Consider the following 15057-nt stretch of genomic DNA (forward strand, 5'->3'; position numbering starts at 1 on the left):
TATCCCTGACTTTAGAAGGCATGAGGTTTAACATGATCACCGATTCCTGTCCATATAATAGCCAGCAACTAGGAAATGTTACACCAGTTGACCACATCTTTTCAAACTGCCCTCACTGGACAGAATGCATTCTACCCGCTTCCGCATACAAGACACATGGCTGTGGCATCATCGGGATCTGATCAGCTGATTGTTAAAACATAGAGTGAGTGCTTTTCTGGACCATTTTCCCTGTCCCTTATCAGGATTTGCTGACCTTTAAGGTAGGGGAGAGCGGGGACGGTTGAAACCCTTTTTGTATTTTCTTCAGATTCTCAGTGACCGTTTTTAGTAGAAAGCCAAAATTTTAATACATTACACTTAAATCTGTCAGGTACCTACCACATTGTTGTACCATCCGAACGTGTAATAATATATGAACAATGTAAACTTTAACAGACAAAGTGAAATGCTGCAACTGACCCCCTAACAGGGGACGGTTGCAACAGTCCACAGGGACAGTTGCAACATTCATTAAAATGTAATTAAAAAATACATTATATAACATCATACTGCAATTTCTTTATTGTATTTGTGAACAGACAGGGTTAAATTGGTTAAACTGATAAAGACAAAGAGTAATAAAATAACAAAGGACCACATTTTTGTTAATTATTAGGCCTACAAAAATATGAACTACAAAATAGTTAGGTAGTGAGTGTGTAATTTGTACAACAAAATATTTTAATGAAAATCAAGACTGATATCCTATGAACTCCTCTGACCTGTGTGTGTGTGTGTGTGTGTGAACTGGCAGCGTATGAGGGTATGACAGAGAGGGTAAGACAGAAAGAAATTAGTCCACATCAGACTCGCAAGTGTGGCAGAGGTGTAATTGGCTCCCCCATCAGTGCAGGCCTGGTGAGCCCATGCCTTGCATTGCCAGCACTGTACCCAAACCTCTTTTGGTTTCGAGTAACTCTCCAAACAAACAATGCAAAAATCTGGTTTTGGTTTTGTTTTCATTTAACTTTCTCTTAGCTTTCTGGTGCTCCTTTTCCTGTTCCAGTGCCTCTTTCTCTGGGGTATCTGTAAGAATTGCAGTCTTCCGCTTTCTTTTTCCATTTCCTTTGGAAATGGAAAAAGAAAAAGAACCTAACAATCCCAGGAATCTCATAAATTGACATTGCCAGCCCTGGGTGGCTCTTCATCCATGAGTCACAGAAGGAGTTCACAGCTCGTTTTAGGGGACCATAAACATTACGATCCAGTGGCTGTAGTTTGTGAGAGCAGTGAGGTGGAAAGGAAAGCAAGACAATACCATTGTCTCTACAGAAATTTATTCCTGTCAGAGACAAATGGGATGTGTGGTTGTCCAGTATAAGCAGGACTTTAGCATCCACTGAGGACTTAGTGTGGTGTTGGAAATGCTTCAGAAACACGATAAAGTCTTCTTCCAGCATCCACACAGATGCATTGGCTGTTCCAATGCATCCAGGTGGGCCATCACGGATAAAATGTTCTTTGAAATGAACACGAGGGAATACAAAGTGAGGTGGGATCATATTCCTCAGTGCATTGACTGCACAAGCAAGGGTCACAAGTGTCCCTCTTTCTGCTGATGTGGCTGACCCAAACTGTCTACCGCCACGCCTGGCAACAATATTCTCTGGGTTTTGGACAGTTGTTACCCCTGTTTCATCCATGTTCCAGACATCTTTAGCATGAAATTTGTGCTTATCAAGCACTTTTCCAAGATTGTCAAAAAACTGGGAAACAATATGTCTATTAAAACTTGTGGCTCTAGATAAACTGGTGGGTTGTGGGCACCGTATAGAAAGACATGGCTGCCTCTTCATAAAAGCCAAGAACCAGTCACGGCTGGCCATGGAGTTGTCATTCCAGGATGCAGGATAATTACAGTGATAATGTACAGCCAGCTGAAAGGCAAATCGACGAACCTAAAAAATGTAAAAATAAAAAAAAAAGAAATCCTAAACAGTGTTTAGGGTTTAATATATTCTGTTTCTTTTTACTTCACTCTCTTATTCTCCCAACTTGTCTTCCTTTCTCTGCTTTACTCTGACAGATATAAGCTCTTTAAACCTATCCGGCTTATTTTGCAATGAGGAAGTAAGCTCTTTTCTGCAACTGACTAGGAATGACATTTGTCAGTAAACAGTCAAACTACTTCAACACACTAAGCAGTGTGTTTATAATTATGACGATACAATAAAATAATAACCTAAGAAAATACCAGTTTGCTTGTTTACATACACTTTTATACCTTCCTCTTGCTTACCTCTTTGGTGCTTAGACCATAGAAGAGATCAGCTGCAGTTTTTAGGTATTCTGCAAGGCTCTTTTCTTGCTGTTCAGAAAAGACCCTCCTAGGAGTCCAGTACCCTGCATTTGCCTCCTCTCCTGGGCCTAGCTTCTCTCTCTTTTTCATAAATCGATAGAGGGTTGTGTGGCAAATCACAAAGTCCTTTGCCACAGACCTCACTGTCCTGCCTTCGTCCTTGACCATGTTTGCTGCTAACATCAGAACAGACAGAGTTGTGAGACTATCTGTTGTGCGCTTCCTCTCTCGTGGCATACTGAAAACGAAGAAAGTACTTACTTAGAGTAGCCTGCTTACTTAAGGAAAAAGGAGGAATACCTAACTTTTGAAAGGGTTCATAAAATTCTTCTTTATGTTAATATGACAAACTGTCGTGATGAGGGACAGTTGCAACACCTTGTTGCAAATGTCCCTACTCTGACAGCTATGATAAAACTTGCAATGCTAGCTAGACACAACAGCTTTGACACTTGCTAGCTAGGCCTATTAGAAGGTAAGAAAACACTGATTTAAATTATATGAATGAATAATGCTTCACAAAAACCGTTTAGACAGTATGAGAAAAATTCTGAACATTAAAAAAAATACTTTTTTTTTTTACCTTGAATTTAGCTTTTTCTAGAAGTAATGGTCACACATGGCTGATTTCTTGCAGATGGGGGGGAGGGGCTCACTGAGCATGTGCAGTATGAATATTGTCACTCTAGCTCCTGATTGGAGAAATAAGCCTTGTTGCAACTGCCCCATGTTGCAACCGTCCCCGCTCTCCCCTATACCAGACATTCCTTATATGGTGACGGCTCTTAAATCATTCCCAGTTCCAGCACTGGACATCAGCACTGGACATCAGCACTGGCTATTAGATATGAATCAGCATTTTTGTGGCATCTGTAATAGTTTAATATCAGCAGAATGTGTAACAGAATATAATAAAAATAGATGGTTGTGTCTTTATGGACAAAATAATCCAAAGTTGTTTTTTTTTTTTACACCTTTGACTAAAATGGATCATTTTAATACAACGGGATGATTAAAGTTATTTAAAATACATGAATAAAATTGATCAGTTTAATACAACAGGATCATGAACCATAAATATCACTGAAAAAACAGAGTAGGCCATGGCAGGGTTTTTAATAAATGGATAGAATTATTTTTAATAATAAAAATAACGTCCATTCTCATTTCCCTTCTACTGTTTCTTCGCCTTCTTTTTCTTTTTGTCCGATTTGCCGGCCTCGTCCAACGCTTTTCTCTTGGCTGCCATTTTGTTTGCCTGAAAGAGAGAGAAAGAGAGAGAGAGAGAGAGAAAGAGAGAAAGAGAGAGAGAGAGAGAGAGAGAGAAAGATAGAACAAAAGGTAGAGAAAATGAGAGAGCGCGCGGATGAAAGAGATAGGGAGAGAGAACGAGAGAGAAAGAAAAAGAAAGAGAGGAAGAGAAAGTGTGGGAGAGGAAGAGAGAGAGAGAGAGAATGAGAGACAAAAAGAAAAAAAAGAGAGGAAGAGAAAGTGTGTGATAGGGGGAGAGAGAGAGAGATTAAGAGAGAGATAGAAAGAGCGAGAGAGAGCGAGAGAGCACAAAAGGTAGAGAAAGTGAGAGAGAGAGAGAGAGAGAGAGAGAGAGAGAGGGAACAAAAGGTAGAGAAAGTGAGAGAGAGAGAGAGAGAGAGAGAGAGAGAGAGAGAGAGCGAGAGAGCACAAAAGGTAGAGAAAGTGAGAGAGAGAGAGAGAGAGAGAGAGAGAACAAAAGGTAGAGAAAGTGAGAGCGCGCGCGGATGAAAGAGATAGGGAGAGAGTGAAAGAGAGAGAGAAAACGAGAGAGAAAGAACAAGAAAGAGAGGAAGAGAGAAAAACAGAGAGCGAGAGAGAACGAGAGACAAAAAGAAAAAAAAGAGAGGAAGAGAAAGTGTGTGAGAGGGGGAGAGAGAGATTAAGAGAGAGAGAGACCAAAAGATAGAAAGAGCGAGAGAGAGAGAGCGAGAGAGCAAAAGAGAGAGAGAGAGTAAGAAAGAAACAGAGGGGAAAAAAAGAGAGAAAGAGAGTGACAGAGAGAGAGAGAGAGAGAGAGAGAGAGAGGATCTGGTTAATGAACAGCAGGAGTGCATCATGGAACCTCAGTCTGCTGGATATTTGTCACGCCTGAATTCTCCACTCCATTAAGTTTAAAGCGCTGAATGTTTAACAAACAGATCAATTATGGAAGGATTGGTCACCTCCTGCTCAGAGCACACGTCTCTCACGGTTTAATGTCCAGTCCAGCAGACGTGTACATGTGCACACTGACCGCTGATGTCTTACCTCTCGAACCTTCCTCTTCTTCCCGAACATGATCTTATCATAGAGGTATTTGTCCTTCTTCTTCATCATCATGATGGCCAGCCTCTTCTCCTCAGCCTTCTCTTCTTGCTCCAGTCTCTGCTTGTTGTCTGAAGTCACCTTTCCAGGGGTCACCTTCACCGATAAAGCCTTGCAGAAACAATAAAAAGGCAGTGAGACACCGCGCCTGCCAACACGTCTGCCAGCTTCCTCCTTCTCTCTGCTGTGCAAATATGATCACACACTTCACACCCTCGGGTTCAAACACATTCACCGACTACAGCTTGGATCATGAACAAACATCACGCTTTCACTTCTGTACACCGTTGAAGTGCTTCTTCATCCCTGTTGGATTAGATCACTCATCCCTAACGCTGTTTGGACAAAAGAAAGTGTTTCGGTAGATCATCTCACCTACAAACTGTACACAAAGATCTGCTGCTGAAGTCATGAAGCCTCAGTGCTCACTCTCAGCCTCATAGAAATACAGATAAAAGCCTTCATTTCTCACATATACATTATAGCACACTGAAATTCTTGAAATTCTATTCTTCACGCTGAAATGGGGTTTGGCATCATAGCACACAAGCTGCGTCCCAAATCACCCACTACACAGTTACACTACGGCTGGTAGCCCCGCCCCTCTTTCTCAGCCTAAGCACATTGAATCATTTATTCAGCACCTGGTAGCCCCGCCCCTCTTTCTCAGCCTAAGCACATTGAATCATTTATTCAGCACCTGGTAGCCCCGCCCCTCTTTCTCAGCCTAAGCACATTGAATCATTTATTCAGTGCCCGATAGCCCCACCTCCTTTCTCTGCCTAAGCACATTGAATCATTTATTCAGTGCCTGATAGCCCCACCCCCTTTCTCTGCCTAAGCACACTGAATCATTTGTTCAGCAACTGATAGCCCCACCCCCTTTCTCTGCCTAAGCACATTAAATTAATCATTCAGTGCCTGGTAGCCCCACCCCTCTTTCTCTGCCTAAGCACATTGAATCATTTATTCAGTGCCTGATAGCCCCACCCCCTTTCTCTGCCTAAGCACACTGAATCATTTGTTCAGCAACTGATAGCCCCACCCCCTTTCTCTGCCTAAGCACACTGAATCATTTGTTCAGCAACTGATAGCCCCACCCCCTTTCTCTGCCTAAGCACATTAAATTAATCATTCAGTGCCTGGTAGCCCCACCCCTCTTTCTCTGCCTAAGCACATTGAATCATTTATTCAGTGCCCGATAGCCCCACCTCCTTTCTCTGCCTAAGCACATTGAATCATTTATTCAGTGCCTGATAGCCCCACCTCCTTTCTCTGCCTAAGCACATTGAATCATTTATTCAGTGCCTGATAGCCCCACCCCCTTTCTCTGCCTAAGCACACAATCATTTGTTCAGCGACTGATAGCCCCACCCCCTTTCTCTGCCTAAGCACATTAAATTAATCATTCAGTGCCTGGTAGCCCCACCCCTCTTTCTCTGCCTAAGCACATTAAATTAATCATTCAGTGCCTGATAGCCCCACCCCCTTTCTCTGCCTAAGCACACAATCATTTATTCAGTGCCTGATAGCCCCACCCCCTTTCTCTGCCTAAGCACATTAAATTAATCATTCAGTGCCTGGTAGCCCCACCCCTCTTTCTCTGCCTAAGCACAGCTGCGAGTGTTGAGTACATGACATGTTGAACATTCCACAGTGAATAAGCATTTCTCATTTCTTCCTCTTCGATGTTAAGTGTGAACGCTCTAGTCACCGTTTATACGACAGAAGAGCGTGATCTGGGACGCATATACGGTAGCAGAAATGTAAGGATAGAAAGGGGCGGAGTTTCTTTTACGTCAAAATATCTTTCCCTATCCTCACACCCAGCCTTCTCTTTAGCGATCTCAATCTACATCCAGATAATGGTAAAGCAGATTTGTGACTGTTTACACACAACAAAAAACGGAATTAAACTCAGACTGTTATGGATAGATGGATGGAAAGGTGTTACACGGTCTCCGTTGCCATATAATAACACCGTAACCTGCTCACTGACCTGGAACCTGAGCTAATGAATTCCCTTTAACACCAAACACTCACCAAAAGCGCTAATGCTTAACTTTAAAGGCCTAATATGCATAGAGATCACTGAGGCCTGGACGCTAAGAACCAGGCCACCTGTGACGGATTAACGGCTCCTGAGTAACCTGGAGAACATAACCGGACCGAAAACCGGACAAACTCCAAGAAGCTGCAAATCTCTATAAGATCTTCACCTTCAGGCATAGAGTCTGGGTTAAAAGTAACATTCCTCTGATTTTAATCAGCACATACTTAGGACTGGTGTGGAGTTATCAAAACTCGGCCTGTGTATCATATGTCACGACGTCTTTGATTAATTCTAAGTGGGTTATTTATATTGTATTAGTATTGATGAGAAAAATAAATAATAAAATTAATTAATTAAAAAAACTTGAATAAGTGACAAATAAAAAAAATATAAATAACAAATAAATAATTAAAAAAACAATTAAAAATAATTAAATTAAAGTGAAATAAAAAAATTCAATTTAAAAAATTAAATTCAATAAAAATAAAACAAATAATAAAATTCATCAATTTTCACACCCAAGTCTTAAAAAAAATAAAAATAAATAAATGACATAAAATAAATAAAGAAAGAATTTAATTAAAAAACAAAATGAAAAATAATTAAATTAGTGAAATAAAAATGATGAAATTAAAAAATACGGCCAATAAAAGTAAATTAATAATAAAAATTAATTTAAAAAAAAAAAACACACCAAACCTATACTGTAAAAAAAAAATTTCTATAAGCATGCTACACCTCCCTCTTTACAGCTTTGTAATGAAACCTCTGACACACATGATGCTTGTTTGCCCTGTCCCTCTACAATAAACTGCACCTGCCACAAGACCACAAACAAACTGATAAACGCTGCGAACTTTGTGCTCGAGACAATCCGTGTAATTACGCCAACTATTTGAAGTATTTAATTGCTTGCAAACACGGACGGAGCCGGGTGTCGTATTCCACCGTACGGTCGGACTACAAAGGTCTTTATCGTCCAAGCGGCTCATCCCAAGCTTTATTGTTATGTAAGCCTCTCTCATAACTCTGTGATGTGTCCCAGTGTGTCAGTTAACGATGATGGTAAAAGTTTCAGGAGAACATTAACAGCTGTTCTCGGATCATGGAGATGTCAGAGTAATGGATTATAGCATGGGAACGGCAGAGAGACATCAGTCATGAGGATTTATACAGTATATAAGGTGTGGGAAATTCATCAGGGATTAATCCTTCAGGGTCTAGTACATCTATGTGGCTTGTGGCATCTTCTCACTAAGAACCTCAAGCATCATTATTCACTAAAAGGATGAAGTTTTCACTCGTCTTTCACGTTTGTCCTCAATTTGCATACGAGAATATGATTGGTACTTCGATTTTATGATGCAACAACACCATCAGCATTTTCCCTCTGTCTCTCTCATTCTCTCTCTCTTCCCCTCCGTCTCTCTCTCTCACTCTCTTCCCCTATCTCTCTCTCTCTCTCTTCCCCTATCTATTCCCCTATCTCTCTCTCCCCCCCATCTCTTTCTCTCTCTCTTCCCCCGTCTCTCTTTCACTCTATTCCCCTATCTCTTTCTCTCTCTCTTCCACTGTCTCTCTTTCACTCTCTCTTCCCCTCTATCTCTCTCTCTTTCTCTCTCTCTCACTGTCTCTTCCCCTCTGTCTCTCTCTCTCACTCACTGTCTCTTCCCCTCCGTCTCTCTCACTCTCTCACTCTCTCTTCCCCTCTGTCTCTCTCTCACTCCCTTTCCCCCTCTCTGTCTCTCTCTCTCAGACGACTCTCTCTCTCACTCACTGTCTCTCTCTCTCTCTCACCTTCCCCTGTGTTCTCTTCTGTTCCATATCTTTCAGTTTGGCCTCTTGTTCAGCCTCTTCCTCCTCCTCCTCCTCCTCCTCCTCCTCTTCTTCTTCTTCTTCCTCCTCCTCATCCTCCTCTTCTTCTTCTTCTTCCTCCTCATCATCATCATCCTGCTCTGCGACTGTTGAGAAGAGGACACGAGTTCATCAGAGAACCCCAGAGAACACACATACAGAGAATTCTACTTGTATTCACTAACACTCACCGGGTCTCTCTCCTCTCTGGAGCGCCAGCAGTTTCTGCCTCTCTGGAGGAACGTAATCTCCATCCTTCTCCTCGACGAAGGGTGACAGGTGTGGAGGAAGTGCGACGCCCAGGAAGTAGTCCTCCACAGGAAGGAGCATCTTGGCGTTCACGCAGTCGAACACCCACTGAGGCTGAACGTAGTACCTGCAGAATCACGACAACATCAGGAGCTGAGAACAAATCAAGATAAAAGCTAAACTTACATTACAATCTTCTCTCTCTGTCTGTCTCCCTCTCTCTCCCGGTTTTTCTCTCTCTTTGTCTCTATCCGTCTCTCTTCCTCTCTCTCCCTGTGTCTCTCTTTTTCTCTCTGCCTCTCTCCCCTTCTCTGTTTCTCTTTCTCTCTCTCTTTTTCTCTCTCCCTCCCTCTGCCTCTCACGCTGTCTCTTTCTCTCTCCCTCCCTCTGCCTGTCTTTCTCCCTCTGTTTCTCTTACTTTGTCTCTCTCTCACTCTCTCTCTCTCTCTCTCGGTTTCTTTCTCTCTCTCTCTGTGTCTCTGCCTTGTGTGTGTAACACTTGCACACAAAACTTGCTTGTTGGATGTTAACTGTTAGAAATACAATTAACACAACATTCTGTTGCCATGGCGAATAGTGTGTGTGTGTGTGTGTGAGTGAGAACAGGATATTTAGATATATTTCAGTATAATTTCCTCATACAGCTAATGAGCTCAGACTTGGTGTCACACGTACATCATACACAATCACATCGTGTGTGTGTGTGTGTGTGTGTGTGTGTGTGTAATCATGAACATGCATAGCGAGGTCAGGTATGTCCTGTGACCATCTGGCAGATCATGTGAGGAAACAGTGAAAGGAAATCGAGAACAGATCGTCACCCCAAGGCTGGAGTCTCACAAGCACACAGACGCACACAGGAAGTGGATCAAAGAGGGCCATTGAGAGGCAGGAAAAAGAGCCGGGGCTGAAAGAACTGCATTGTGGGTCGACTCATCTTCAATCCGCACACGCACTCACGCGATGTGGACGAAACGGTCAGAAAAACCGCCGTTAAGATCAAGAGCATTAGGATTCTAGTTCATTTGTGTTCTATTACCAAAGAAACCTAGCTATAACTAGCCACGTCCATTCTAAACACAACTAGCGCCCGTTGTCCACGCCTCATGTGTCTTCCTAACATCTCTATAAGACAGAATAAGAGGGAGTTGATCTTTGTGCATCAAATAGGGAAGCACCTGCAGGTAGGAACTAAAGAAGTGTAAACATTTGGCTGTCACATTTTATGACATCATGTCCAGCTGGTTGTGTGGTCAGCAGGTCAGTTTAATCCAATGACCTCACACACAGGGTTTTAAACCTGATAGCTGACTGTGGAAAGTCGATATCTTACACTGAACATTCAACCATCATTCCTGCTAACAACATCTCAGATACACACACAGAGGACACACACTGAGGAAACGCACACACACACACACAAGGAGGTTCACACCCAGACATACAAGGAGGTGCACACACACAAGGGGAGACACACAAACATGGAGACACAAGGGGATACACATGGAGAGACACACTGACAGAAACACAAACAGAAACACACAAGGGGGGACACAAACACAGACACACAAACACGGAGACACAATGACACACAAGGAGAGAGAAACACACAAGGGGACACACACACACAAGCGGAGACACACACACACGGAAAGACACACACACGCAAGGTGAGAAACACACACAAGAGGAAACACACACACAAGCAAGGTGAGAAACGCACACAAGGAGAGAGACACACAAGAGACACACACACAGACGTAGAGAGAGACCCACACGCGCACACATTTGTTTTTCAGTTCATTTCACAGTGATTGATATCTGAAATGTTCTGATGATGGATTTATCTGTGTATCATTTTCTCCTGCTGTTTTAACAGAGTGTAGATTTTTATATCCTTTCCAAAGACATTTGCATGAAACATCGGCCTGCGAGGCTGATCTCCACACGCTGTGTATCTGACCTGTTGATGTACTGTGTGTCCAGGCTGGGTCTGTCCACCACATGGTGCGTTATTGTCTCATCAGTGACATCATACGTGCTGCCCATACACAGAGACTTATCCCAGGACACCTGTGCACCAAAACACCTGCAGAGAGAGAGAGAGAGAGAGAGAGAGGGGGAGAAAGAGAGAAAGAGAGGGAGAGAAGGAGAGTGACAGAGAGGGGGGATAAGAGAGAGAGAAAGAAAGAGAGAGAATAAGGGAGAAAGAGGAAGAGAAAAAGAGAAGGAGGGAGAGAGGAAGGGGGAAAGAGAGAAAGAAAACGAGTGTGTGAAAGAGTTGCTCGTGTTTGTGATGTATCCGTCTCTTCCTCTTCCACACAGTGATGTGTTTCTTCTTCCTGTGTGTAATGTCCAGCTTGATGTTAAAGCACTGCTGCTGACCTCAACACGAAGGCCAGAGCCTCTCTCGGCACCTCTCTGTTCAGGAAGATCTTCAGGCCCTCAAACAGCTTCTTCTGTTTGTCCTCCTCTTGTTGAGCCTTCACCCTTGCCTCCATCTTCTCCATGTCCTCCTGAAGAAACACACACACACACACACACACACCAGTGAACATCATGTGGCCACAATCTGAGACTCTCCTGTGACAAAACTTCCTGCTTTTAAAAGAATAAAATCATAAAACGTTTCAAATGCTATTTTCCCAGCAACACATGCCTAAATAAATAAATAAATAAGATTAGATAAATAATAAAAAATAATAAATACAATATAATAAATATTTTTTAAATAAATAATAAAAATGATAAAATAATAAAATAAAGTAAAATGAACTAAAAAAATAAAATAAAATTCAATAAATTCAAATGAAAAAATAAAATAAAATAAAATAAAATGCAAAAATAAAATAAAATAAAATAAAATGCACACAAGCCATATTTGGTGTTTTTTGAACACAAGGATCAGTGCTGTTTAATCTGAATAATTTCTCCAGAATTTTAAAATTAAACATCAGATATCTCAAAGCTACTTCTTTTCAAGATATACGATACTGGTGTCCAGTACACAGAGCAACAGCATTTGATTTCAGAGGCTCCTAAAATTACGAACACATTTAAGAGATCTTATGGAGTGTATTTCACATCCTGGAAACCTCCCCTATTCTCTCAGAGCTGATTTCTCCTACACATTAATCGTGTTGATTTAGCTTTCTCCGGCACCGTGCTGCTGTTTGTTAATATCCATATCTGTGTATCCGGAGTGACCAGATCCCCGGTGCATCGCCTGCAGCTAAAGGTGTGAAAGCTGTAATTATTCCATTGACGCCAGCGGCTTTAACGCAGTTCACCTTCACGCGATCCTACACAGATGGAGGTTTTTAACTCTATCACCATGGTGATGACAGACCGAACTGTCTCTTACCCCTTCGGCGGGGAAATGATCCAACTCCGCTTCCTCTTCCTCGGCCGTGGAGACGACTCGAGCCAGACTGCTGCTCAGAGCCGACAGTTTCTGCATCAGAGACAGAGATGGGTTTTAGTTTAACGGCTTAAATCCAGATGTGGAGGGTGTAACCAGATGAACGAACACACAAGGAGAGACAGACGCACAAGGAGAGACACAAACACGCACACAAGAAGACACACAAACACGCACACACAAGGAGAGACACACATGGAGAGATACAAACACGCACACAAGGAGAGACACAAACACACAAGGAGAGACACAAACACGCACACAAGGAGAGATGCACACAAGGAGAGACACAAACACACATGCACACACAAGGAAAGACACAGACACGCACACAAGGAGAGACACAAACACATGCATACACAAGGAGACACATAAGGAAAGACACAAACATGCACAAGGAGAGACACACACAAGGAGGGACACAAACAAGGAGAGACACAAACACACGCATACACAAGGAAACGCACAAGGAAAGACACAAACATGCACAAGGAGAGACACAAACACACGCATACACAAAGAAACGCACAAGGAAAGACAAACATGCACAAGGAGAGACACAAACACACGCATACACAAGGAAACGCACAAGGAAAGACACAAACATGCACAAGGAGAGACAAACACGCATACACAAGGAAACGCACAAGGAAAGACACAAACATGCACAAGGAGAGACACAAACACACGCATACACAAGGAAACGCACAAGGAAAGACACAAACATGCACAAGGAGAGACACACACAAGGAGGGACACAAACATGCACAAGGAGAGACACAAACACACGCATACACAAGGAAACGCACAAGGAAAGACACAAACATGCACAAGGAGAGACAAACACGCATACACAAGGAAACGCACAAGGAAAGACAAACATGCACAAGGAGAGACACAAACACACGCATACACAAGGAAACGCACAAGGAAAGACACAAACATGCACAAGGAGAGACACACACAAGGAGGGACACAAACACAGACACAAGGAGGGACACATACACAGACACAAGGAGAGACACACACCATGCAGACAAGGAGAGACACACAACACGCAGACAAGGAGAGACACAAACACACACACAAGGAGAGACACACAAACATGCACACAAGGAGAGACACAAACAAGGAGAGAGACAGTTTCTGCATGAGAGACAGAGTTTGGTCTTAGTTAAAGGTCTTAAATCCAGATGTGGAGGGTGTAAGGAGAGACAGAGGTGATATGATAAACAATGAACAGGAAGATGTATAGACCTCCATGTAGCTCTCAGAATCCATGGCATAGTCCTCCTCAAACTCAGCTTTGAGATCGGTCTCTCCTTTTCCATCAAGCTAAAGAGAGGAAAAACACAAGGTTATAGATACATCCACACACCCACTATCCGACAGTAAACACCCCTCTGACAGAGCGCCTCTGATTTACACACAGGTTCATGTTGTAACTGGATTAAAGACATTTCCATGATTAATATACACACGTGAAACAAACGTCTCGTCACGTGACTTGAAGCGGAGATAATTACGTCTTTTTTAGGGGAATGTATCTCTAACTGCTCCCTTATATAACATCAGGTCTGATGTGTACAGGTGTGTGTCAAATTAAAGGAAAATCCGACATCAAGTGTCTTAATGAAATATCTGGCCACCACAAGCCATCATTTTCATCAAACCAGCCCTTGTGTTGTGGATGTGGGCGGAGTCATTCGGGGAGAGACCAGAGTCTGAAGAATTTACATTTTTTTGAATTACAGGGATTCCTCTCTCTCGCTCTCCCTCCCTCCCTCTCACCCCCCCCCTTCTTTCTCTCTCTCGCTCTCTCTCCTACTGTCTCTTGCTCCCTCTCTTTTTCTCTCTCTCCCTCTGTCTCTCGCCCCCCTTCTGCAACTCTCTCTCTCTTTCCCTCTCTCTCTCCCCCTCCCTCCCTCTCTCGCCCCCGTTTCTCCATCTCTCTTTACTCCCTCTTTCTCTCTCTCCCTGTCTCTCTCTCTTCTCCATCACTCTCTCTTTCTTTCCCTCTTTCGCTCTTGCGCCTTCTCTCTCTCTCTCTCTCCCCCTCTCCATCTCTCTTTTTCTCTCGCTCTCTCCCTCTCCCTCCCTCTCGCTCTCTCCATCACTCACTCTCACTGTCTAAGTGTACAACTGGCGTCAAACAAGGTCAGGAAAATAAATAAATGCCCCCCCACAAAAGAGAGACACTAAACCCAGCTCACTGTAGGAGTCAAGCATTCAGACTTGCACCATTGTCTCAGTGTATGTCACACAGGCACAATGGCGTGATGTTATGGGTTTAACCGGGTCGCTCAGTACACCAGTCTGGAAGAGTCTGCACTTTATTGTTTGTTCTTATTTTTTTGCCAGTATAATGAAACAACTATAGGAAGTGTGTGTACATGTGTGTCTAGTGTGTGTGTGTAACCTTGGGTGGGTACGCGAGGTTGAGGGTCTGGTAGAGGCGGAAGTTGACGAAGCCCAGCAGTGTGGTGTAGAACTCTGTGAAAGTGGCCATGACTCTGTAATCCACATCTGTAGGGTGCTAAACATCACACACACACACACAATTATGAATATACACAACAATCACAGACGTTAGTCCCTGAAGATGAGATACAGTGTTAAAAAAAAAAAAAGATGAGGTATTAGTGTGGCCGATAAACAGGCAAGTCCCAGTGAATCGGGGCGTGGCCTGGGTGTCAGTACCAGTGAAAGGAGGTGTGGCCTCTGTGCACATCGGTCCAGATTGGCAAATACACAGGTCATTTAGAATAAAAGGGGGCATGGCCTTAACGAATGTCAACCCTC

The 15057-nt window shown here is 43.0% G+C and overlaps 2 protein-coding genes across 2 annotated transcripts in view; both read right to left on the minus strand.

The window, feature by feature from the left end:
• Positions 1-558: 558 nt before the first annotated feature.
• Positions 559-3064, minus strand: LOC131343686 (uncharacterized). The gene is made up of 3 exons (XM_058375541.1): positions 2925-3064; positions 2282-2579; positions 559-1940 (listed from the first exon to the last, which is right to left on the minus strand). The coding sequence occupies exons 2-3, from the start codon at positions 2576-2578 to the stop codon at positions 1017-1019; spliced, it is 1221 nt and encodes a 406-aa protein (XP_058231524.1). The 5' UTR covers position 2579; positions 2925-3064; the 3' UTR covers positions 559-1016.
• Positions 3065-3349: 285 nt separating this feature from the next.
• The window catches only part of pes (pescadillo), a 20695-nt gene continuing 8987 nt past the window's right edge, over positions 3350-15057 (minus strand). The window contains exons 7-15 of the mRNA XM_058375540.1: positions 14675-14791; positions 13513-13590; positions 12199-12288; positions 11220-11350; positions 10798-10923; positions 8777-8961; positions 8529-8692; positions 4622-4789; positions 3350-3599 (exon numbers count right to left, since the gene is read on the minus strand). Coding sequence (XP_058231523.1) covers positions 3516-3599; positions 4622-4789; positions 8529-8692; positions 8777-8961; positions 10798-10923; positions 11220-11350; positions 12199-12288; positions 13513-13590; positions 14675-14791 — 1143 coding nt within the window. The 3' untranslated portion in view covers positions 3350-3515. The remainder of the gene's footprint in view (positions 3600-4621; positions 4790-8528; positions 8693-8776; positions 8962-10797; positions 10924-11219; positions 11351-12198; positions 12289-13512; positions 13591-14674; positions 14792-15057) is intronic.

This window comes from Hemibagrus wyckioides, linkage group LG22 (genome assembly GCF_019097595.1).
Source record: "Hemibagrus wyckioides isolate EC202008001 linkage group LG22, SWU_Hwy_1.0, whole genome shotgun sequence".
NCBI lineage: Eukaryota > Metazoa > Chordata > Actinopteri > Siluriformes > Bagridae > Hemibagrus > Hemibagrus wyckioides.